The sequence below is a fragment of the Schistocerca cancellata genome, chromosome 2 (genome assembly GCF_023864275.1).
Source record: "Schistocerca cancellata isolate TAMUIC-IGC-003103 chromosome 2, iqSchCanc2.1, whole genome shotgun sequence".
NCBI classification, from domain to species: Eukaryota; Metazoa; Arthropoda; class Insecta; order Orthoptera; family Acrididae; genus Schistocerca; species Schistocerca cancellata.
In genome coordinates this window covers 660,988,163-661,012,968 of record NC_064627.1, presented here as the reverse complement: position 1 = coordinate 661,012,968, position 24,806 = coordinate 660,988,163, and the positions used below count along the sequence as shown (strand labels likewise).

The 24,806-nt window shown below is 38.1% G+C and overlaps 1 protein-coding gene across 3 annotated transcripts in view; it reads right to left on the bottom strand.

The window, feature by feature from the left end:
- Positions 1-19,408: 19,408 nt before the first annotated feature.
- Positions 19,409-24,806, bottom strand: part of LOC126162353 (probable ribonuclease ZC3H12D) — a 582,391-nt gene continuing 576,993 nt past the window's right edge. For all 3 annotated transcript variants that reach the window (XM_049918804.1, XM_049918806.1, XM_049918805.1), the window contains exons 3-6: positions 23,826-23,965; positions 23,261-23,495; positions 22,559-22,806; positions 19,409-21,559 (exon numbers count right to left, since the gene is read on the bottom strand). In XM_049918804.1, coding sequence (XP_049774761.1) covers positions 20,550-21,559; positions 22,559-22,806; positions 23,261-23,495; positions 23,826-23,965 — 1,633 coding nt within the window. In that variant the 3' untranslated portion in view covers positions 19,409-20,549. The remainder of the gene's footprint in view (positions 21,560-22,558; positions 22,807-23,260; positions 23,496-23,825; positions 23,966-24,806) is intronic.

Below are 24,806 nucleotides of genomic sequence, written 5' to 3'. Positions count from 1 at the left end.
TTAGTTCTTGCGGTTGGCGTTTGGGCATTGGCAAGGTAACATGCACTTGGCCTCAGCCCCAAAAATCTTGTGGTACCAACAGTACGGATGTGGCGGTGACTGTGACTGTGACTGTGACAGCGGGGGAGTATAGTCCTCATTGATCTGTTCTGGGACATAAACGAGGACGTATGGAGTGTGGGCGAGTCTTGAGTGCTCGGAAAGAGCGAATGATGAGTACTGCTTGGCGGCATGGAAGCGGAACGGGCCCTGCCCCTGCCTGTAGATGGCCGGTGAACAGGAGGTGTAGTGTCACACAGTGATGGGGAGATGAGCAGGGTTTTTCTGGCGCAGGAGCGCATACAGCTGATCTGCGATGCATAGGCGAGAACCAATAGACTCGAAAGAGTGCGGCAGTAGGTGTATCTGTAGGTCGGTAGGTAACTTGGCTGACCATACTGCCCACAGAGTGACATCTGGCATCGTGTCTTCACTTACGAGTAACCTGAGCCGGTGCCAGAGTTGTCCCCCAGGTGCTCCTTGTACAGAATCTTGATTATCAATTCCTGTGGTGAGCAGGCAAGTCGGTCCAATATCGTTTTCTTGGCAAACTCGTACTTCGAAGGCAGTGGAGGTGAAAGTAGATCACAAATTAAATTAGAGTGGTCATGAAGGTGTGTGACCAAACAGTCACTTGATGCAGCTCGAAGAGCTGCTCCACCAGTGCGAACCATGAAACTGGATTGTCCTCGTATAGGGGAGGTAGCTTGGGTAGGCGGCCTGGAGGTGGAGATGAAGGTGGCTTCGGTGTGTCTTGGAAGGCCTGCAGTCCTGCTGCACAAGAGTTCATGCTGTGATCCGGCATCACCGGAGCGAAAATGTTACTAGCGCACACATTCAGAACAACAGCTGGTTGTAATGTGTCTGAAGAAGCCCAAAACACGATGCGGCAGGCACAGCCGGTACCGTGGGAGCGAACAGGTGAGCTGCACGTAATGAGGGCCCGTAAAGTGGACCAGGAATATCACTGACATTGTCCAACTCGAAAATGACGTGGAAGGCCGGTGCGGCAGACGCAGACATTACTGCGGAAGGAGCGAGCAGTTGGAATCGAGGCCCCCCCCCCCCCTGTGGGTAAGGAGGAGAAGGGGGGGTGGGGCTGGAGCTTAAAGTGGCAACAATGAGAGTTTTCCTCTGCGCACACTGGCCACGTACCCTTTGTGGTAGGACCATGAAACACTGGTGAAACCTGTTGGCAGTCGCACTGTCGTTGTACGACGTTGCTGGGTGAAGAGGCTATGTTGGGTGCACTCTTAACCATGTGATTGCGAAACTGGGCCACCGATCCAGTGGTTTGTTGTGGCGAACTGGGTGCATAAAAATGTCTGTTACTGATTTGTGAGGAAGGCGAGGCTGGCTTAGGTTGATAGTTGACTGCATGTGCGGTTTGCACACAGCACTACTGTAACCAACGTTGTGGCGCGTTGAGGATCAAAGCACGTGTGCGAATTTCGGTCCCTTTGAACTTCGTACGAGTGATCGATCTTCACACTATTTAGTAGACTGTCCACTTCACTTTTCACTTGTTGTTATGTGTGATCCGGCGAAACAAAGCCTGATTCCATTGTTTGAGGTAACTGTGTAACACTCGGTCGCTGTGGAGTTGCTAAAGTATAGGTTATCCTCGTTGAAGATCGTAAATCATTGTCCATTAGCTGTGTCATAAGAGCTGGGCCTCCAAATCTTCGTAAAGAATGTTCGGTGATGGAGCCATGGCGTTGGACGGCACGGAAGTCGCAGAAGACATAGAACTTTTTTGTCTGAGGTCACCAATATGGGATTCTGGATACGGATTGTAATATACGTAATAAACAGTTCCCAAGGGTTCTATATACACATATATTTTACCATAAAGTCTGATATACATGAACACTACATGAAGTACAAAGGCAGACTGAATTAAACAATGAGGCTCGTCAGAGCAGTTAGTATTCCAAAGATTGCAATTTGTGTGGTCAATGTGACCTATCAATGCCACATATCTTAATGCTTGCTGCAGAAGATGGCCACACAAACAAACTTGTTAATAATAATAATAATAATGATGATGATGATGATGATGATGATGATGATGATGATGATGAGTCCAGTCGTATCAGTGTCTTATCCAAACAGCTAATCATCAATGTACTTGTGTGATTTCGGCATAATCATTTACAGTGATGAGGAAACATGTTATTTTTGAATTTATGTTGCTGACAGGCACAGTAATTTCCCCCTTCCTCCAGGAGTGTTTAGTTTCAGCTGTACTTCGGAAGGAAAGAAATAGGTTTATATTCTATCCAAATTCACAAACATAGAAAACTATATGAACATAAATGTAAAATTCCTTGATGTTTTCGCAAATCTGAATGTATAAAGCATAAGAAAATTTTATGTATGAGTCTTTACAAATACTGAGAGTGTGAGCATGCAGATATTTTCTCATCAGTATGAATTTGTTGAAAAAGAAGTAGTAGCATTCTTGATAAGGCTCTTGACAAGTGTTAGTGGGGTCTAATGTTGAGGAAATAATGTGATTTATAGTTGTAAAAGTGACAAAAAATGCTACAATTTGAAGAACAAAAATTTATTGTAGAATGCATGAATGAATCATTCAGTCACAAACATTCCAAAAGAAGACACTTAAGCATTGAAATATGTCATGAAACACCTCACTGAATACACTGATTAACTTCTTAACTTCAGTCTCTCCTTCAGAACATGGCCGTAACAAGTAATATTAAATTATTCTCCTCCTCCACCTCCCCCCCCCCCCTCCAGTGAGACTGTGATCACTCAGCAAATATTTGCAAATAAATAATGAATGTTCTGCATCAACAGACAGAAGGGGTATGGTAAGGAATATTTTTGTTTTTGGCCACATCAGTAGTTTAGCTAAGCTTCGCATGAGCTGCTTCTGTTATCCAGTACCTTCAAGCATATTCTCACTGTCTGTCAAAATAGTCTGTTGAGCTTCTTTCTCAAAATACGAGTACTACTCCAGTTCTATTGTGCCTAGTGTTGGGTGCAGAGTCCTGTACAACTCATCTTTGCAGTTCTTGTTTACTCGATACCCCTTTCCTTAGCTCTTCTTACAGGTGGAGAACCATCTGGCAAAGTATCTAAAAATTTGCATACAGCCTGAAAATTGATGGAGATATCACTGCAACTTTCAGCCAAGTACCTCAACTAGTGATAACAGGGGAAGATGATAAACAAAGTGATATAATTTGTATGTACATTTGTATTCTGGCAGGAGCTTTTTTCGAGATTATTTTCATGTAAGGTTCAAATTTATCCATGTTCCTCTTTTTGTACTCACCAACTCGATGAAGGGTATGCACAGTGTAGGTATTGTGTTTTGGATTATAGTGCATAAACTTGAGTTTGGAAAATGCAAGTAAGCATGGATTAAGCTTGATCTGTAGTCAATAGCCATACTCAATCATATTTTACTCCATAAGGCCACAACACAAAACATGCATTGTTGAAACTTTGCGTCAGGGTACTATTGTCCATTTTCTCAAGAAATTATGTTAAAAAGAAACCTGGGTTTTGCTTTTTCTTCATTCAGGAATCTCACTAAAAACTTGTTGGTATATTTTATGGAAGTAGCCAGCAGTGGTTGCTGCTCTCAGGAGCATCAGCTGGTTTTCATCAGATTATTTCATAATGGGATTGTTGAACTTGTAAAAGAGATGCAATAGCTATATTGTAAAATGTTCAGTTCTACTCTTTCAGCCTTTTTTGTACTTTTAACATGCAGCAGAATGCAATTTTGTTTATGCTTTTCATGAAATTCAATAGAGAAGTTAAAAGAGTTGCACTTTCTGACAGATATGACACACTGAATGACCCACTATTAAGCTGTTTAATAATGTCATATGTACTCCTAGTACCCATTATGAACCTTGCATCTCGGTTGCAGACAAAAAAGGAGATCAAAGCACACTACCAGAAAAAAATGCAACACCATTAAGGACTGTGTTTAGTGGCAGCAGGGTACTTTGTGTGCATACTGAGTGGATTTAGGGGTAGTGATTCATTTGTCGTAGTCCTCAGCGATCGTATGGCAGCCAGACTTTTCTGCGCACCCCCAGTTTTGACTCTGCAGACAGTAACTGTGCTAGGTGAGTTTAGGTGGCGAACAATGTTTGCAACATTCACACTAGGTTACAATCACGGCCCATTGACAAGCACATACTCCTGTTTAGCAGCTTCAGCCATTTCAAGTGTGTCGCATCGAGCCCTCAGGAAGCTTGGTAGACCTATCAACAGGCTTGCGCACATTGGGCACAATGTAGCCTATCAGTGGCGAGTTGCTGCTTTCAGAGGTGGTCTGTGGAATATTCCAACATATGTAGATCAGTTTCTACTCATCCACATAGTACAGAGACGTGTCAATATCGATGCATTGTACGAGCAGCAGTGGTCAGCAAAACATCATCCATATTGGCATACTAAATCTGAGACTGCTTCTACTCAAAGTAGTGAGGCGCTCTACAATCAATCAATGCAGCATTGTTATCACTGATGTAAATAGTCTGCCTTGCAAATAATTTTCCAAATTTATTTAGAAAAATTGTAGAGACTGGCATACTTTGCCATGTTACATTCTTTCTTTTTGTGATTTACTTGGTTTTTATTAGCATTTCATCTGGTTTCTTTTGAAAACTTTATTTTTTTTATTTTTGTTTGTCATGACAATAGTATTTCTTCACCATATGTCAAATGTACAAACATTTCTGCATACAATATTGTGGAACCTTCAACATTGACGTGTGAACAGTGTGTTTTCTAACAGAAATAAATAAGCTAGAAGGATAAGAATTTTTATGAATCTGTTTCCCCTCTTTCTGGGAATGAACAAGAATTACAAGAGGAGGAGGATGTGTAGGCTACAGCAGATGAGCTTTTAAGCTTCCGAGTGCGTTACACGGTGTCCAGTTACCGAGTATTTCATGGAAAGAAACTAAAAAATAGGCATAGCCTAAATGACGTCGAAATATGTTCAAAATACTTGGACGCAGGGTGTCACTTTGAGCACTTGATCAACAAAAAAGGCAATCCAATGAAAAGGAACGTTAAGGATAAGTGGGTACTTCTAATAAACAAAAGTAAAAATGAAACAGGAAAGTCTGTCACTGAATATCACTAATATTTGCAGTTCCTTAGCAATGATATTTAAATACATTTATTTTTGATTAGATAATGAAGATTTTCAAAATACTCCATCCAAATAGCAGACCATGTGAGATCCAGTGAGATATAGATCAAAATGTTTGAATACCTGTCTTCCACGAGTCACTTTTTCAGGCTACAACCTAAACATTCAGTACTCTGAATCAAAAATGTGATAAAATAAATGTGTAATGAAATTTAAAATTGTGGCAAAAAAAGTAGAAAATTCTGCAAAACGATCTCACACTGAAAAGAATTTGCAAAAAAAGACACTTATTGGTATTTGTTTTCTTTTCATGTTAGCTATTTACAACTATATTTGAGGTGCAGCATTTAAAAATTCCAGGCTTGGTTATTTCAGATAATGTCATAGAAGAATACAATTTTTAATAGTAAAAGGTCGCATAAGCAAGCATGTATTTATTTGAAAGTATGATGGAATCCTTCTTAAGGGATAGTTACTGTTTTCAAAAAATTGGTGTTCATGATCCATAAAGCAGCAAGTGGACTATCAAAGAGCTCCAATCATCACAGACAGTGTTACAATGACAGTATTAAGTCTGCCTGGATAAATGAAACATTGGCATTGACATTTAACAAAACATATATATCCATCAGAAAAATATGTTAAACTTGCTAAGACCTGATGCTTCCAGTTTAACCATTATCCAGTGCTTTATTGGAGCTACACATTCAGTTGCTATAAGTCCATGTTACACAATGAATAAACAAGGGAAAGATGAAAAGGTTTAGGGAACTTGCACATATTATGAGGTTTCTTTCTAAATAGATGTGCAAAATGAAACTCATTATATTGAGCTCAGATGTGAAACAAAAAGTAGTTTAAACATTTGGCAAATCACAATGGGTAAACATGTAGCATTTAAACCTTCATATTGTAGTAAAATTTGAAAAATTCTGACAAACAATTTTTTTCCACATATTTAGATCAAAGAATAATTCAAATGAGCTGACCTAAAAGTTGACAGCAACTCATACATCTGTAAGGAGGACTGATTGTTTCTAGAGTTTAATATCCACATGAGCTTTTTCAGGCAGAGCCATATAATTTTAATATTTCCTTTGTTTTTTTGTGTTGAAAACTGGCATTTATTTTATTTTATTTTTTACACTCAAGAATTTAAAAATTCGTATCTTGAGTACACTTTCAAATTAATGCCTACCTTGTTACATAAACTTCTAAAAGAACTTTTTCATCATCTGCCAGTGTGTGTGGGGACTTTGGTTGAAAACAGAGCAGGGAGTAAAAAGAACATTATGAAGAAGGAAAAAAAAAAAAAAAATACATAACTGTAAAATCAAAATTTGTTACTGAGTAACATTCAGTTCTGTAGAATTTATTTCTTTAATTGCAGTGTATGATAGCAAAAATTGTCATTAGACTATCACTTTCAGTCTATAGTCTAATAATGCCAGAGTGGCACTGTTAAGAGAGAGAGAACAAAATTAGCAAAAAGTGCCACTGAACAAAACTAATAATATGGTGTGTACTTGGGCATAATGCGAATGGCACTACTGGTCACAGTATCACAAAAATGTTGACACACATAGGAATTACAGACATTGCTGCAAGTGAGCATTGATTTAAATCAATGAGGAAAGCTGAAAATTTGTGCCAGACTTGGATTCAAACCTGGGTCTCCTGTTTACTACGCAGATGCTCTGAACACAGCCAACCGGACACTAGTCAATGCAACTGCACGGACTATCATAGCTGCTTCCCTTCAGTCCCAAATTTGCAAGTTATCCACCCACAATTAGTGTAGTGCCCCTTGCCCATTATCCTCATTACTCGTGGCACTTTGCCGATTTCCGTAAGAGTTAAAGCCTGGTGTGCATTCACAGTGAATGGATCATTGGCCGTCTTGGCCTATTCTATTGGACATGTCCGAAAGAAGAGACACCACATATGTACCAAATTTTGTCCCAATTGGCACAACCCTCAAATTCCCCTCACAAACAACCGACATCCATACATGACCAACATCTATGTTGAACCTGATGAGCTGCATACATTGGTATCTGACTACCTCCATATTCTTCTTTGATGATGGTCATCAGGCCTCAGAAAAACATGCACACACTAGCTAATGTAAATTGTCATTATTGGTCTAGATCTCTCTTCCAAGTGTTGTATTGTTTTGTCTTTTTTTCATAACATGCCTATGAGTCATGATTTGTGTATAGCAGCCATTAGTTTGCACTGTTGACTGCAAGACATATCTCCAGTGTTACATGTCTCACGACAGTGGGTGAATGTTTGAATGACGTTGCTGTAATGGACACCAATTTGGTGTGCAACTTCCTGAACTGTCAACCCTTCTTTCTGTAAAGCGATGATACACACATGGTCTGAGCTTGAAATGATCCTTTGAAGCATGTGGACTGTTTTACAGCATGCACAAGCTATATTTGCAAGTTCACAGTTAGACTGTTAAGTTGACACTTACCTCCATTACACAGATGACTACGTAGAGAGTTCCAGTCAAAAGAGAAGTTATGAACAGCTTTTTAGATAAAAATAGAAGGGCTAGTGTCCTTACACTGTAGATTTCACCAAACTGAATCTCTCTCTTAATAATCATTGTTCATTTATTGTCATGCCACCATTCTGAAATGATACTACACAAAGATGAAAATGAGAAAATTTTATGTTTGTTGCATCTTTCTAGCCTTGTTTCATTAGCTAACTCTTCTTTCTGAAGTCTTTCGTTTGTTTGTACAGACGAAAAGCTTTTGTTCTATTTAACTTAAATTTTTAAAATTTTTGCTTCATACAGAGTACTAATTGTTAATTTCTGATAGCAATATTTGTAGCTCATTCTTTTTTACCAAACTATCTGTGATGGCTGTTCCTGAACTCTTATGGTGCCACATTCATGCTAGTTGTGTGTGGCACACCAACCTAACTATGCTCCCCCATTTCTGTCCTTTCCCTGCCACCGAAAATTGTCTACAGGCCATTGTAGAAATCTATCTTCTTCTTCTTCTTCTTGATCACTGTCGTCGATTTCATTTCCAGAATGCAAGTGTGGGAAATGTGACAAATGATTTGCTTATTTGCTTGGCACTGAGAACACCAAACCATGATTTACAGAAACCACAATATCCTCATTTTAAAATTAAATTAGTCCTCACAATTACTGTTTGTAGGTAACCTTTCTGCTTCAGTATTTAAAAATGTGAATGCAAACTTACTCAGCATATACTAGTTTACCACAATATTGTTGCACCTGGGAGTACTGGCACTTCCATTAGTTTATCGTGAATTAGCATGTAATCAGGGCTGACACACTATGCACAACTGACTTGAAAGCATTGACAGTGTGATGTGTTTTCCTGATACACAACTGCACTTGTTTACTGTAACCTTACCACACCTTTCGGATAGCCAAGTGCTGTTGGTAAAAGCTCTTGCGTTTCAAACCAGTTGATTGCGTTAAAATACCATGGTGTTTCAAAGAGTGTCATACTCAGCACCTTCTGGCATACAAGAAGCTGAGTATAACACCGTTCAAAATGTCACGTTATTTTTAACACTGCCACCCAGCTGGGTACCGAGAGCTTTCTATCAACAGCATTGTAACATGCTCCTACTTTGTCATCCTGCTAAAATGAACAAAACATGAACAATAAAGCTCTTTCTGCCATATAAAAGCAATTTCAACATATTTATTAGTACAGATAACACATTCATAAAATGTTGTAGGTAAAATGACGTATCCATATTGTATTAACATTGTTTAACTGTTTTGCAAATGGCATATGAATACTTCAGTGTAACTGTCTAGATCTTTCACTCTTATTAGTCTTCAGAAGGTGTAGATTACTGTATGGGTATCAGCTGCTTCAAACTCATTAATTTTGGTCATTGAAGAAATTAGAAGTGACAGTTTCTCAGATGAATACTGCAGGTAAAAGAAGTGATATATATGCATGAAAGCCCTTTCTATAAATATCTGTTTCCATATCTGTGTCATCAGTTCTTATTGTTTTAAAACATGGATATATTATTTTTGTACACAGCTCTTTTGACATCCTGATATGATTACCTGCAAATATAATACATGAAACATCATGCTCTCTCCATGGTTACCAAATGGAAATTAGTGGCCTGCACACAATGCACACCAAAATAGTTAGCAAATGAGTAGTTCATTCCATAAGAGCTAGCAATCTTCCCCCCTACCTCCCCTCCCACGGTCATAAAAAGCTATACTTTTATTCTGTAGGGGGAAGAAAAGGTTCTGAACTTGAAAGAAATATAACATGAGAATTATGGTTCAAATATTACTAAAGCCGTACTGTTTGTTTCACCATAACATTGTCTTTCAATGAGACATCTGACTGCCCTTTCTCCACACCATTTGAGATAATACACAGTCCAGTTGTATTAATGTGACCACTAACAACGTTCGACGGCAGTGTGCAATAATCACTCACAGACGGCACAAGGCAGCTCTAGCAGTGAAGGGTATATAAAGTGTGTCAGGGAGAAGGGGAAAACACTGCAGTCATTGTAATGTGGAAACGAGCAGTTATGTGATGTCCTAAAGGCAAAATGACACTACCCAAAACTGACACCATGGCAACTGTGGTATATCACAGGTCGTAGCTGGCCAGGGTGGGAGACGGCTTCAGAGATGTGCACGGGGCAATAGGTGTGCAGCTGTTGAGCTATTGAGCTATAACCCTGGGTTCAGTGTGGGGGGCCGAGGGGGGGGGGGGGGGGGGAGTGGACAGCTGTAGCCTGTTGTAGGGTTGTGTACCACTGAGTGTTGAGTAACTGATTGCCCAGATGAACCAAGAGGCTACCAACAATGTTTCCTCAATGACCATTAAGTAAATGCTGATGCGTATGGGTCCCTGCAGCAGGCATCTGGTTCATACAACTACGCTGACTGCTGTTCATCAGTGCCGAAGGTTCAAATTTTCAGTGCAATAATGCAACTGGTCGTCCACTGAGTGACAAGTGGTGGCCTTTTAATGTGAATCATTTTTATGCTACAGTGGACAGAAGGCCACTGGCAGGTCTTTTATTTATTTATTTATTTACACATCAAATTCTGTAGGACCAAATTGAGTAGCAAATCTCCAACGTCAAGGAACATGTCAGTACATGAAATTGCAACATAAAAGTAATGACAGATAAAAATAACATGTTTATGAACCCAAAAAAGTCAATCCATAAGTTAAATTAAGCACAGTCTACAATATTAACAAGAATCAGCTTAATATTTCAAGGAACTCCTCGACAGAATTGAAGGAGTGGCCCATGAGGAAACTCTTCAGTTTCAATTTGAAAGTCGTGGATTACTGCTAAGATTATTGAATTCTAGTGGCAGCTTATTGAAAATGGATGCTGCAGTAGACTGCACACCTTTCTGTACAAGACTTAAGGAAGTCCGAACCAAATGCAGTTTCGATTTCTGCCTACTATTAACTGAGTGAAAGATGCTTATTCTTGGGAATAAGCTTATATTGTTAACAAGAAATGACAATAAGGAATATATTATTATTATTCTTTCTTTCTTTCTTTTCTCAGACGTTATGTCTGGTCAAAAATGGAAAGTGATGCGGACCTTGATCAAGCGTGACTTCCTTTTAACTGTACGGTATATGTTATATTGCATTTAGGAACTTTCGGGTGATTGAACATGTATCAATAATTACAGATTTCTGTAGTTGTATATATAAGTTTGGCTGTAGCTGTATTGCATTGATGTACTGGTGGATATTGTGTGGTATGACTCCTGTAGTTGATAGTATAATTGGTATAATGTCAACTTTATCCTGATGCCACATGTCCTTGACTTCCTCAGCCAGTTGGATGTATTTTTCAATTTTTTCTCCTGTTTTCTTTTGTGTATTTGTTGTATTGGGTATGGATATTTCGATTAGTTGTGTTAATTTCTTCTTTTTATTGGTGAGTATGATGTCAGGTTTGTTATGTGGTGTTGTATCTGTTATAATGGTTCTGTTACAGTATAATTTGTATTCATCATTCTCCAGTACACTTTGTGGTGCATACTTGTATGTGGGAACGTGTTGTTTTATAAGTTTATGTTGTAAGGCAGGCTGTTGATGTATTATTTTTGCTACATTGTCATGTCTTCTGGGGTATTCTGTATTTGCTAGTATTGTACATCCGCTTGTGATGCGATCTACTGTTTCTATTTGTTGTTTGCAAAGTCTGCATTTATCTGTTGTGGTATTGGGATCTTTAATAATATGCTTGGTGTAATATCTGGTGTTTATTGTTTGATCCTGTATTGCAATCATGAATCCTTCCGTCTCACTGTATATATTGCCTTTTCTTAGCCATGTGTTGGATGCATCTTGATCAATGTGTGGCTGTGTTAGATGATACGGGTGCTTGCCATGTAGTGTTTTCTTTTTCCAATTTACTTTCTTCGTATCTGTTGACGTTATGTGATCTAGAGGGTTGGAGAAGTGGTTATGAAATTGCAGTGGTGTGGCCGATGTATTTATATGAGTGATTGCTTTGTGTATTTTGCTAGTTTCTGCTCGTTCTAGAAAGAATTTTCTTAAATTGTCTACCTGTCCATAATGTAGGTTTTTTATGTCAATAAATATCCCTCCTCCTTCCTTTCTGCTTAATGTGAATCTTTCTGTTCCTGAATGTATGTGATGTATTCTATATTTGTGGCATTGTGATCGTGTAAGTGTATTGAGCGCTTCTAGGTCTGTGTTACTCCATTTTACTACTCCAAATGAGTAGGTCAATATTGGTATAGCATAAGTATTTATAGCTTTTGTCTTGTTTCTTGCTGTCAATTCTGTTTTCAGTGTTTGTTAGTCTTTGTCTATATTTTTCTTTTAGTTCTTTAATATTTGTATTATCTATTCCTATTTTTTGTCTGTATCCTAGATATTTATAGGCATCTGTTTTTTCCATCGCTTCTATGCAGTCGCTGTGGTTATCCAATCTGTAATCTTCTTGTTTAGTGTGTTTGCCCTTGACTATGCTATTTTTCTTACATTTATCTGTTCCAAAAGCCATATTTATATCATTGCTGAATACTTCTGTTATCTTTAGTAATTGGTTGAGTTGTTGATTTGTTGCTGCCAGTAGTTTTAGATCATCCATGTATAGCAAATGTGTGATTTTGTGTGGGTATGTTCCAGTAATATTGTATCCATAATTTGTATTATTTAGCGTGTTTGATAGTGGGTTCAGAGCAAGTCAGAACTAGAAAGGACTTAATGAGTCTCCTTGGTATATTCCATGCTTAATCTGTATTGGCTGTGATGTGATATTATCTGAATTTGATTGGATATTAAGTGTGGTTTTCAAGTTTTTCATTACTGTGTTTAGAAACTGTATCAATTTAGGATCTACTTTGTATATTTCCAAAATCTGTAGTAACCATGAGTGGGGTACACTATCAAAGGCTTTTTGGTAATCAATGTATGCGTAGTGTAGGGACCTTTGTTTAGTTTTAGCTTGATATGTCACCTCTGTATCTATTATCAGTTGCTCTTTACATCCTTGTGCTCCTTTGCAGCAGCCTTTTTGTTCTTCATTTATAATTTTGTTCTGTGTTGTATGTGTCATTAATTTCTGTGTGATGACTGAAGTTAATATTTTGTATATTGTTGGTAGGCATGTTATGGGGCGATATTTAGCTGGGTTTGCTGTGTCTGCTTGATCTTTAGGTTTCAGATAGGTTATTCCATGTGCAAGTGTATCAGGGAATGTGTATGGGTCTGCAATGTAACTGTTAAATAATTTAGTTAGATGTGAATGTGTTGAGGTGAACTTCTTTAGCCAGTAATTTGCTATTTTATCATTTCCAGGGGCTTTCCAATTGTGTGTAGAATTAATTGCTCGGGTGACTTCATGTTGCAAAATTTTCACTTCAGGCATTTGTGGTATCATCTTGTATGTGTCTGTTTCTGCTTGTATCCACCGTGCATGCCTGTTATGTTGTACCGGGTTTGACCATATGCTGCTCCAGAAGTGTTCCATGTCTGTTATGTTTGGTGGATTGTCTATTTTAATGTGTGTGGTATCCATTGTTTGGTAAAATCTCTTTTGGTTTGTGATGAATGTTTGGTTTTGTTTCCTTCTATTTTCGCTTTTTTTGTATCTTCTAAGTCGTTTGGCCAATGCTTGCAATTTCTGCTTTTTTTCATCTAATTGCTCTATTGCTTCTTGTTGTGAGATTTTACCTAACCTTTTTCGTTTTTTGTCTGATATTTCATTTCTTATAAATTGTGTTAGCTGTCCGATGTCTTTTCTCAGTTTTTCTATTCTGATCTGTAACCTGTGTTGCCACGCTGGTTTTGTGCGTTTCTTCTGTGTGTTGGTTTGTTCTGATCTCTGCCTAGTGTGTATATTTAGTGTAGTGAGTGCTCCTATATAAACCAGTAGTTGTAACTCTTCCATAGTTGTGTTTTCATTTATTTTGTTGTGTATGATTGTGTTGATAGTTTTTATTGTTGTTTCGACTTATGGGTTATTTGGCGGTCTATGCAAGAATGGTCTAATGTCTGTATTTGTGTCTTTGTATTCTATATATGTCAGCTGAAATTTCTCTTCTATATCTAACACGTGTCTCTCTTCGTGTTCTATTTGTGCTTGTTCTGGTGGCTGTCTTAAGATTTCGTTTTCCTCTGATTGTTTAATTGATGCGTGTTGGTCTTTGTTTGTTTGCTCTGGGATGTTTGAGTCCATTACTGTGTTTTCTTCCTCTTCTGATTGTACATTATTTTGTTCCAGTATTTGTTGTACTTGTTGTTTGATGTTTTCTAATTCTGACTGGGGTATCCTGTTATTTTTGATTATTACACGGATCTGATCAGCTAGTCGCTGTTCTGTTAAAAATTTTAATTCCGGGTATCTGGTGATAAATGTTGTGTATACTTGTGGTCTGTATCCAGTTGTGTTGGTTCCTAGGTTTGTTATTATTATTATTATTATTATTATTATTATTATTATTGAGAGGCCAGTGTCAAAATACCCAGACTTGTGAACCGGGGTCCACAGGGGTTTCATGAACTTACACCACTCCTAGCCCGAACCATCTGTTTCAGAGCCAAAACTATCCTTTTAGAACGGGAAGAGTTACTCCAAAATATAATACCATACGACATAAGCAAATGAAAATAAGCAAAGTAGACCAATTTTCGTGTCAAACAGCCACTCGCTCCATATACCGTTTGAATAGTAAAAATGGCAGCATTAAGTCTTTAAACGAGATCCTGAATATGGGCTTTCCACAACAGTTTACTATCTATATGAACACCTAGAAATTTGAACTGTTCAGTTTCACTAATCATATGCCCATTCTGTGAAATTAAAATGTCAGGTTTTGTTGAATTGTGTGTTAGAAACTGTAAAAAATGAGTCTTACTGTGATTTAGCATTAGTTTATTTTTTACAAGCCATGACCTTAGTTCATGAACTGCACTATTTGAAATTGGGCCAATGTTGCACGCAACATCCTAGCTTGTGTCATCAGCAAACAGAAATATTTTAGAGTTACCTGTAATACCAGAGAGCATACCATTTATATAAATAAGGAACAGGAATGGCCCCAACTGTGATCCCTGGGGCACCCCACACTTGACTGTACCCCACTCACAGCTATTCTCAACACTGTGAATAACGACGTTTTACTGTCTGTTGCTAAAGTAAGAAGTGAACCAATTGTGAGCTACTCCCCATATTCCGTAATGGTCCAACTTCTGGAACAATATTTTGTGATCAACACAATCGAACACCTAAGTTAAATAAAAATATATGCCTTCGAAACCTTATGTTTAACCCATTCAGTACCTCACAGAGAAAAGAGAATATAGCATTTTCAGTTGTTGAATGACTTCTAAAGCTGAACTGTACATTTGATAACAAATCGTGTGATATAAAATAATCAATTATCCTTACATACATAGCCTTTTCAATAACTTTAACAAACACTGATGGCGTAGAAATAGGTCTAAAATTCTCTACATTATACCTTTCTCCTCTTTTACAAAGCGGCTTTACTACTGAGTACTTTAATTGTTCAGGAAATTGGCCATTCCTAAAGAAAAAATTACAGACAAGGATAAATACAGGACCAACATGTGCAGCATATCTTTGAGGGTCCTTAGTCGTCAGTGATTTAATTATTGACTCCATCTCCCCTTAGTCTGTATCAGAAAGGAGTATTTCAGACATCAATCTTGGAAAGGCATTTGCCAAGAAAGTTACATGATTACCTGTAGAAACTAAATTTTTATTTAATTCACCAGCAATGCTCAGAAATTGATTGTTAAATACTGTGCACGTATCTGATTTATCAGTAACAGAAATAATTTTACTACAAACTGACTTTATATCCTCGACCTTGTGCTGCTGACCAGACACTTCCTTCACAACTGACCATATGGTTTTAGTTTTATCTTGTGAATTAGATATTCTATTTGCATACCACATACTCTGTGCCTTCCTCCTTGATTGTAACTACTTCTAACATTTTGATATCATTCCCGCTCTGTTCTACATGATATCGCACTAGTCAGCCACCCAGGCTGCATGTTACTGTAGTACCCCTCAAAGAGCATGAGAAATGTGTTAAGGAAAGCATTACATTTGTCATTTATGTTATCAGCACTGCAAACATCCTGCCAGTATTGTTCCCTGATCAGGTTTAAAACACTCTCTATTGCTGTTTGATTAACTTTCCTACATAGTTTGTAATGTATGTGACATTTTTTTTAGAACAAAAGCCTGTTAGTGTTCAAATTTGTGCTGCATGGTCCGAAAGACCATTCACCCTTTCACTAACAGAATGCCCATCTAGTAATGAAGAATGAATAAAAATATTGTCTATGACTGTGCTACTGTTGCCCTGCACCCTAGTTGGAAAAAAACCACAGTCTGCATCAGATCATATGAATTTAGGAGAACTACCAACATCCTTTTTCTTGCACCGTCGTATAAAATTTATATTAAAGTCACCATATATAACTAATTTCTGGTGCTTCCTACAAAGTGAATCAAGAACCCCCTCTAGCTTGAGCAGAAATGCTCTGATACCGTAGTTAGGGGACCTATAAACAACAACAATTAGAAGTTTAGTTTCACTAAATTCAACTGCCCCTGCACAACATTCAAATAGCTGTTCAGTGCACTGCTGTGATATGTCTACGGACTCAAATACTGTTTTTTCCGTACATAGCCACTCCCCCCCCCCCCCCCCTCTCTCCACCCTTCAAGGAACTCCTTGGAAAACACCCAGCTGACCTGATCCTGATATGGTGTGAAACATCTGAAAGCAAACATCTTGCAACAGTCATTAAAAGGTTCCGTACTGGAGAGCAATCACTGGATGATATCATTCTGGAAGGCACAATGGATCAACACAAGTATGCACCTACCCTTCGGGACCATGTCCATCCCTATATGTTTTTCCTTACTAGCAGGACAGTGCAATGTGTGACACAGCCCAGAGTGTACGTGCGTGGTTCAAAGAACACCAGGATGATATAACTGCACTACCCTGGCCACCACACTTCCCAGATTTAAACGCAGTCAAGAATCTGTGGGACCACCTTGATCAGGTTGTTTGCACCATGGATTCTCAACTGAGAAATGTAGCGCAGCTGACCATGGGGCTTGAAGTCACCATGGCTCCGCGTCCCTATTAGTACCTATCAGGGATGGTATACTCTTTCTGTGTTGATGATGTGAAAACAAATTCTGATTAATTAATTGTAAGACGAACACAGAAATTGTACTTCAGTGCCAGCACTCCAACATTTTGTTGATGCGGGGTATACCACTCTTCGTACTGTTAAAAGCAAGCTGGTTTACACGCCATCATTCACCTCATTTTAGTTGCTGAGTGACAATATTTCAGCTGGCTGCCAGAATGGTAAGATGTCTTAAATTATTGTTATAAAACTTTTTATGCACTTTTAAAAACACACACTGCCAGTATTTTGTGAAAAAGATCTAAGTCACTTTGTGTAAAATTTGACTGAATGAGTTCTGTACAAAACAAGAAGCAGTAAGAACCAGAATTTATATTTTATCAGCACTTGCTGCCATATTTCCAAGAGTTCATATTGCAGTCAGTACAAGCCCTATTAAAAAAGGAAGGTTAGAGTTTAATGTGACCCAAACAGATGTATAATGTTAAAAATAATTTACATCCATCACTGTCCCTTGTGTGTGGACACTGCACTGGAACTCCCCCCCGACATGTAAGCCCTGCAGTCTCCCATCTTGTTATGACATCAGAGGGGACAAACTTACACTTATTGCCACTGCAACAATTGGGTATTATCACACAAATTACATAGCCTTTCACGACGGGTGAGAATACTGTCTAACAATTATACTTACTGAATATCCTTTCAGAGCTCAGTTGCGGTCTGGAGGTTGGACATGCATTTTGTATTATATTACTATAATCAGTTCAGAATGTGTTTCATGGTGGTGAGTCAGATACAAAACTGTGTCAAAAATTAGTTGCAGTCTAAACTGATAAGATTCTCAGTAACCTGATAGACATTGACAGGGACTCTGATACGCCTTCAGATTATGAAGCTGACAACGATTTCATGACGACAAATGAAAAATGGATCTCCTCGTTGGGTTTAAAAGAGGGGATAAAATTTAAAACTTATATTCATAACAAACATGGTTTATGTGGACCTGTCAAAAGCCTGATGGGAGAAGGCTGTTTTTCAAAACAAGCTGGAGTGAATTTTTTTAACTTAGTTTTTTGATACTTTCATGGTGAGACGTCTATTTTGTTTATTTTATAATTTTTATACCATTCTCTTTTTTCAGTAAAACAGATATTACACACATTCAATTTTAAAAACACTGTCTTAATTGATGAACTTCAAGAAATAGTGCGAAAAATAGGCAAGTGCACATTTATATTGTAGGAATATGCTCCTGTTTCATATATTAGACTTTTGACAGGCAGCACAGTCCTGATTACTGGGCAGTCAAAAGATTGACTGTCAACTCTAAGGAAGTAACAGAATGGATCATATAAAAAAGAAGACCAAAGGAGGAAGGGGGGGGGGGGGGGGGGGGAGAAAACGAGAGAGAGAGAGAGAGAGAGAGAGAGAGGGGGGGGGGGGGGGGGATTTTTATAGACTATTGAAGGATTGGAATACTCCATCACATTTCAGGAGTTAAACGGCATTATTAATGAAAAATTTTCTTCCAAATGTATTTGACTTCTGCCTACTGTTTATTCTGCTTCATGGTTTTTCTTTCTCACTATATCCAAACCATTCTTTGAGGACATGAGTGAAACCTCTGCCCCATACTGGAATCTACCAAAAAGTATTTCATTAACACCATACACTAATTATGTCTGCATATCATCACACAATTGCTATACATTGTATTTGCTTTCTTTCAGCTTCACATCATTAAGCTTACTCCATGTTATTGGACTTGACAGATCTTTTGTTTCACTAAGATGTTGAAATCCTTACAGTGGAACACTGAATATTCAACAAAAATAAACACACTTTGCATACAAATACTGTCTCTCCATAATATAATTTGTATCTTGTCTTCTCAGCATATACCTACCTTGAAATGTGGCATGTATTTCAGGGCATACTTATGTCAGGAATACATTCATAGAACTTTTACCTATGCTCGTGCTGGCAAATAGTAAAGTGAAGCGACACAGCCTCATAGTTTGAAACTTTGTGTTTATTTTGTTACCCCTACAATTATATCCAAATAAAAATAAAAATTTAGTTAAGAATACCTGTGCCTCCCCTTTAGCCCGTATCATGCCATCCCCTACCTTTTGAACTGTGATGATTTTCAACATTAATGCTTTTAATAATTAAGAATGTAAAAGTTTATAATTTTACATAGTCAATCTTTTAATTAAAAATATACTAGTCAAATCTCAGCCAATTAAAATGAAGTGACTGGAGAGAAGCACCAGTCATCACTTGTGACTCTTTTAAAGATCTAACAGGTTACAACTGAGTCACCAGATTTTAATTTTTGATTACAATAAATGGTAGTGTGGATGCATTCCCAGCAATAATGTGTATTAAGAGATTAAACAACAAGCTAATGAATGAGTCAGCCACTATTTACATTAAATGTAAGACAATTAATATGCCAATACTGGTAAAGATGATACTATTGTGGGAATGATTGAATTCAGACAACAATGCCTTTCACACTATTATTATGTTTTATTTCTTTTCTTAAAAAAAGAACTTGTTAACAGACCTTAAATAACAAGGTCAGGAATAAGATACGACAATATATCTCATTATTTCACAAAAGTGAGTATTTTGCATCAAAATAATCCCTTCTTTAACTGAAGGAATATACAGTTTACATTTACTACAAAGACAAAAAGAAGAAACTATGTCTTTCACATGGATCAAACCATTTTCCACTTCAGATGTAAAACATTAATGATTCTTATAATACAGCAAAACAGATAGTAGTACAAAGTAAAGTTGAAAAAGATGTTTTGTCTCCAAATGTTCTGACAATCTGTCAGTATAACCATATGCTCCTTCCTCAGATTTCACAGTTGTGTCACAACTAAACTGCTTCAGCTTGTTCTCTCAGAGACAAAAAGCTAGCAAATGACCTAGGACAAAGCGCTACTTTCCAAATCATGTTCTCTACATATCAAATCATGTTAAATACTTGCTATTAATGTTAGTTACACAAGATCCACCCAACAATGATCTTCAACGACACTGTTGGTGACTGTTTACAGTTATTCGCTTCTCCAATTCCACCTCGGGTTTAAAACACACATAACTGTAGTCATTTCAATAACTTAATTAAAATAAAAATTCAGTTGTCACTGAAAATTAATTTCACTGCACTACTCATCAGCTAGGTGTTGCACTAGTTGACATAATGCTTTTGTGTTTCAATACGACAGTTCTCGTATTACTGCTAATGTATTTGCACTACATCCACCTAGGTCACTAGCCACCAATTTGTCTGTAATGCATTGTCAATTTTTACCAAAGTAAGTGTCAAAACACACATTAATTATTAAAACCAGACTTTTAAAATATTGTTGAAGCAATAATGGACTGAATGTATGGCAAAAGTACTAATGTACAGTGACATCTTTCATCTTTAAAAAAGCAGTACTTAGTCTCACCTGCAAACAGTCACAGAATGTTCAAAATTCTGCCTTGGAGTTCATGCATGAAACTTGTGATTTAATCTGAACAGCAGTAGTTAGCCAAATAAAACTGTCAATCCAGTACACATATACTGAATCTAACACTTAAAACATCACACAGGGAATGAACGAATGAATGAAATGACCTCCAAACTTCTACGGTTTTGGAAACATAGACAGTATTGCAGCACATATCTTTTGTGGATTTGTTTCATCTGGATACAACTGCATAGCTTTCTGGACCTGTTCCTCAGGGAATATTGATGCCAGATGGTAATGTAACCGGCGCCTGGCATCCTCCGTACCGGAGGAAGAGAACTGCTGGTGTGGTGGTGGCATGTGTTGTGGAGGTGGCCAAACGACAGATGGCACTGGTGCAGGTGGGAGCCACACAGGTAGATTTGAGGGTACAGGCAGAGGGGCATCACTCAAATTCAGCTGAGGATCAGAAGTCGAACTGAGGCGATGCACGTGTCGGGGCCCCGGACCCGAAGGGGGTGGAACGGGCGTGTTCCAGTGGCGGCAAGTGTCTGGCGCAGATGCAATGCGTGTCACACTCTGGTGCCAGGATGGCGACGGTGACTGTGACGACTGTGGCTGCACTCCACCACCCGCACTGTGGCGTGCTGCCAACGGTCGATGCTGTTGTGGTGCTTGTGACGAAGGTCCACTACTGCCACTTCCGTAAGCATGTCCTCGCAGTTGGAAAAGTCTTGCATCGTATGCAGGGTTCAGCGTCAACTGCCTCTGGAGCTTCCGGTGAAGATTGACACCTGATCCCACAGCTTCCTGTGCAGGAGGGGGGCTCTCTGCAGGCTCAGGTGCCAACCTCTGTGGCGGTGCAGGGAACTGCTGCCCATGAGTGCTCCACGTGTTGCCCCATGTGCCATAGGGAGTAGGTGGAGGTCCAGACATTTGTTGGTATGTGGCATACCCAACTTCAGGAGTCTGGTGCTGTTGTGCTGCGACATTTTCCACACTGCGACTTTTTGGAACGCTGCATCCATTACCTGATTTTGCTGACTGCTCTGTGAGAGAGACAGGAACAATAGGCGTTGGAGCAGTAGATTTAGTTCGTGCCAGAGGAATCTTTCGAGGCTGTGTTGCCAAAGCATCAGAATGCTCTGGCAAAGGAAGGCTTACAGATTTACCTTTGAGTTGTGTGCCTGAAAAAAAAGAGAATAATAATTTTTCAGCTTACTTTGTTTTTTAACTGTCTATGACTACCGCTGAAATAATGTTTCTGTTGTATTGTTGGATCTTAGTGATTATTTTTCTTGTTGTTTCTTATCTATCTTGTCTATGATGAACAACAGTAGTGGATTACCTGTCAAATATGAAGATTGGACAGGAGAGAGGACACAAAAACTAAGGCTACTTGTGTATATTGTGGGACTTTAGACCAACAAGTACTATACCATTTTTTGTGCTATTCCTGACCTCCATAATAAGGAATACGGAGATACAAATTTTAGATGCCATACAATTGTGTATCTAAAACTAAAGTCTGACTGTACTTGTGCTAGGTAATAAAATTTGTCTGTAACTTGAGTAAAAATTGCATGATTTATAACAATCATTGATAATTACTGTCAATAGGCTTAACGATTGATTTCCTTGATGTTTAAATTATACATGGTGCATTAAAAAAAGTAGGTAACATTTAGTGATTATATTCCCCTTTTAAAGGCAACAAGAAAAGCATGTATCAATGTTGGTCCATAAACGCTTTGCTTCTGAATTATGAGACAGGCAATTAAAGCTACCATCCTGTATATATATATATATATATATATATATATATATATATATATATATATATGTGTGTGTGTGTGTGTGTGTGTGTGTGTGTGTGTGTGTGTGTGGTGGGGGGTCTGCATAGACCATCTCACTACATGTGTAATAACATATAACATCAGCAGTAACTAACTAAGAATTCCCACACCCATGAAACCATTTACTTTTACATGAACAAGCCAGTTCCTATCACCCATCATTTTTATGTACCATATTTGAGGACTCACCTCAAACTTCAAGGAAATTACATAATCCATAAACAAGTAATCTAGTTCCTTTCACTGCACTTAATTTAGAAACAATATTTAGTGTTACAGCTTTATCCTATTCAGAAAGAAAAAGAGAGATTTCTTCTCTCTTCAACCCACCAGGACTGCAGTCACGACTCTCCATTCCCCGTGCCTGCAATTGCCGCTGAGCATTTTCGACAAGTCGCTCGGTGACTGATTTATGTGGAAGTGGGCCACGCTCTGGGTGATGGAATTTGCACTTGTTTCCATAAGTGCACTTTTTACCATATGGACATGGTGGAGGAGGGTCACCACGTTGCTGCATACGAAGAAAAGCATCCAATGTTGGACCAGAACGTCCCAGTGGGTCATCAGGTGGCATGAATCTGCAAAGAAATTATGATACAGTACCCAGTTGCATAAAGTTTCAAAAGAAATAGAAAAATCAAAGGATTGTTTGTGAAAGTGTCAGTATATAAGACTGTGGAGCAATGAGTGTGAAGGGATTTGTTGAAGTTAAGATTGTGGTCAATCACTTTATAATGTTGTGCAATTTCAAGGCTTATGTGGTATTACTTCAAGGTAAATCAAATTCAAAGTAATGTTCTCCATGGAACTTCCACAATAAAAATAATGTACTTGATATGGATCATCGTACATTCAAAATTTCACCTTGTTGCATAGTGTGAACTAAACATATATAACTGAACATGGCTTTTATTTCTAGAGTTACTTGGGTAAGAAATTTTATGGAAAGTAACAATCCATTTGTGAAACTTATATTACACAGCACTTGGATGCAAATATATTTGTTATTAACTGAAACATCTCTTTACATACCTGTCGTTCACAAAAGAATACATGAGAATTCGCTCTGCAACAACTTTTCGGTACTCTGGGCTCTCTTGTACCAGATCTCTGTAATTATCATTAGAAACAACAATTCCATCAACTGCAGATGCCAACTTCAAGATGTAACGATCGTCATAGCATATCAATCGTTTGCCTCCAACCAATCTCGAAGGTGTGAAAACGAGGCAACGATCTCTTTCTAGCTCCGTGAGGATTTCTTGATCTGAAAATAAACCCATTTGAAGAATCAGCTTTTGTTCACACATTACACATGGAGGAGAAATATTGGGTTCCAGTTCAATAATACTACTTAACTGGTGGTTCTAGAAACATTATCAATGAGTTAAAATCTTTTGATTCCAGTTCCCTTTGAACAAGAAGTAATACTAATCTTCAGTTATGTATTATAATGGTATACTTCTTTACTTAAGCAAGTAATAAGCATCATGAAAATGTGTTAAACTATGACATTTTTAAAATCCTATAGTTTCTAACATTTCTACAACTCATAGTAATAACAATAGTGTAAACCTTGCACCTCAAATACTCTCACCTGTAACTGGATTATCTGGGCGTGCTGCTTCTTTACGCCATTTTGGAACAAATACTGTTATATCTTTGTGCCCTCTTGCTCTGAACCAGTCCACACAAATCTTTATTCCTCGGCAAGAAAATACTTCCTTGTTACCATGGCTAAAAACAAAAATAACATTTTTACAAACTGAACTTCATGCAACACACAATTTTAAGAAATCTGATAACATAAGAACAAACACAGAAAGAGATGAGCTATGTCACTGGTTATTTCTGCAGCTTTTGAAACTGTTTTACTGGTTCTATTCATGCCTCATGGGGGCAAACAAATTTTAATGATGATTTATAAATTCCGTGGCTGTCACATTTCCACACTTGAAGCTGCTTCCCCATTGATGTAATGCACAAAGCAATATAACAATGATTGTTTCAAATAAAAAAAAAGCATAAGAAAAACAAAAGAAAAAAATGAATTGTGTCACAACAAGCATGCAGTTCAAGATACATGCTTGTGCACACTAGCGCTGTACTTGAGAAGCGATGTCACTATGCTGATTACAATCTGCGACATGAGAAGTTGGGGGGGGGGGTCATACGCAAACCATGAATACATAGTAATAACAAATTCTTCTAGTTATCAATAAGCAAAGCCTAATGAAAGCCTAGGTGGACGTGTCAAAACGGTCTTGGGGCTTGGGAGGGGGGGAGAGTCTGGATAAATGTTCTCGGACCAGCCCTACTAATAACAAACAAACACACACAAAATGTCTCAGAACAGGTCTAAAAGGGCCATAATATGCTGCATTTATTCTATATTTGTGGCCGAAATGGAGAGACTGCTACAGGAAACACTAAATGTAATCTATGAGGCACTGGAATAGATACCAACTGTGTCGAAATATGTATGGGTAAACACAAATATTTAACTATTTTCTTGTTAGATGGTGACCACTTTAAACAACAATGTGTTTCCTCCCTAAATCCTAGTAATATCGTGGGG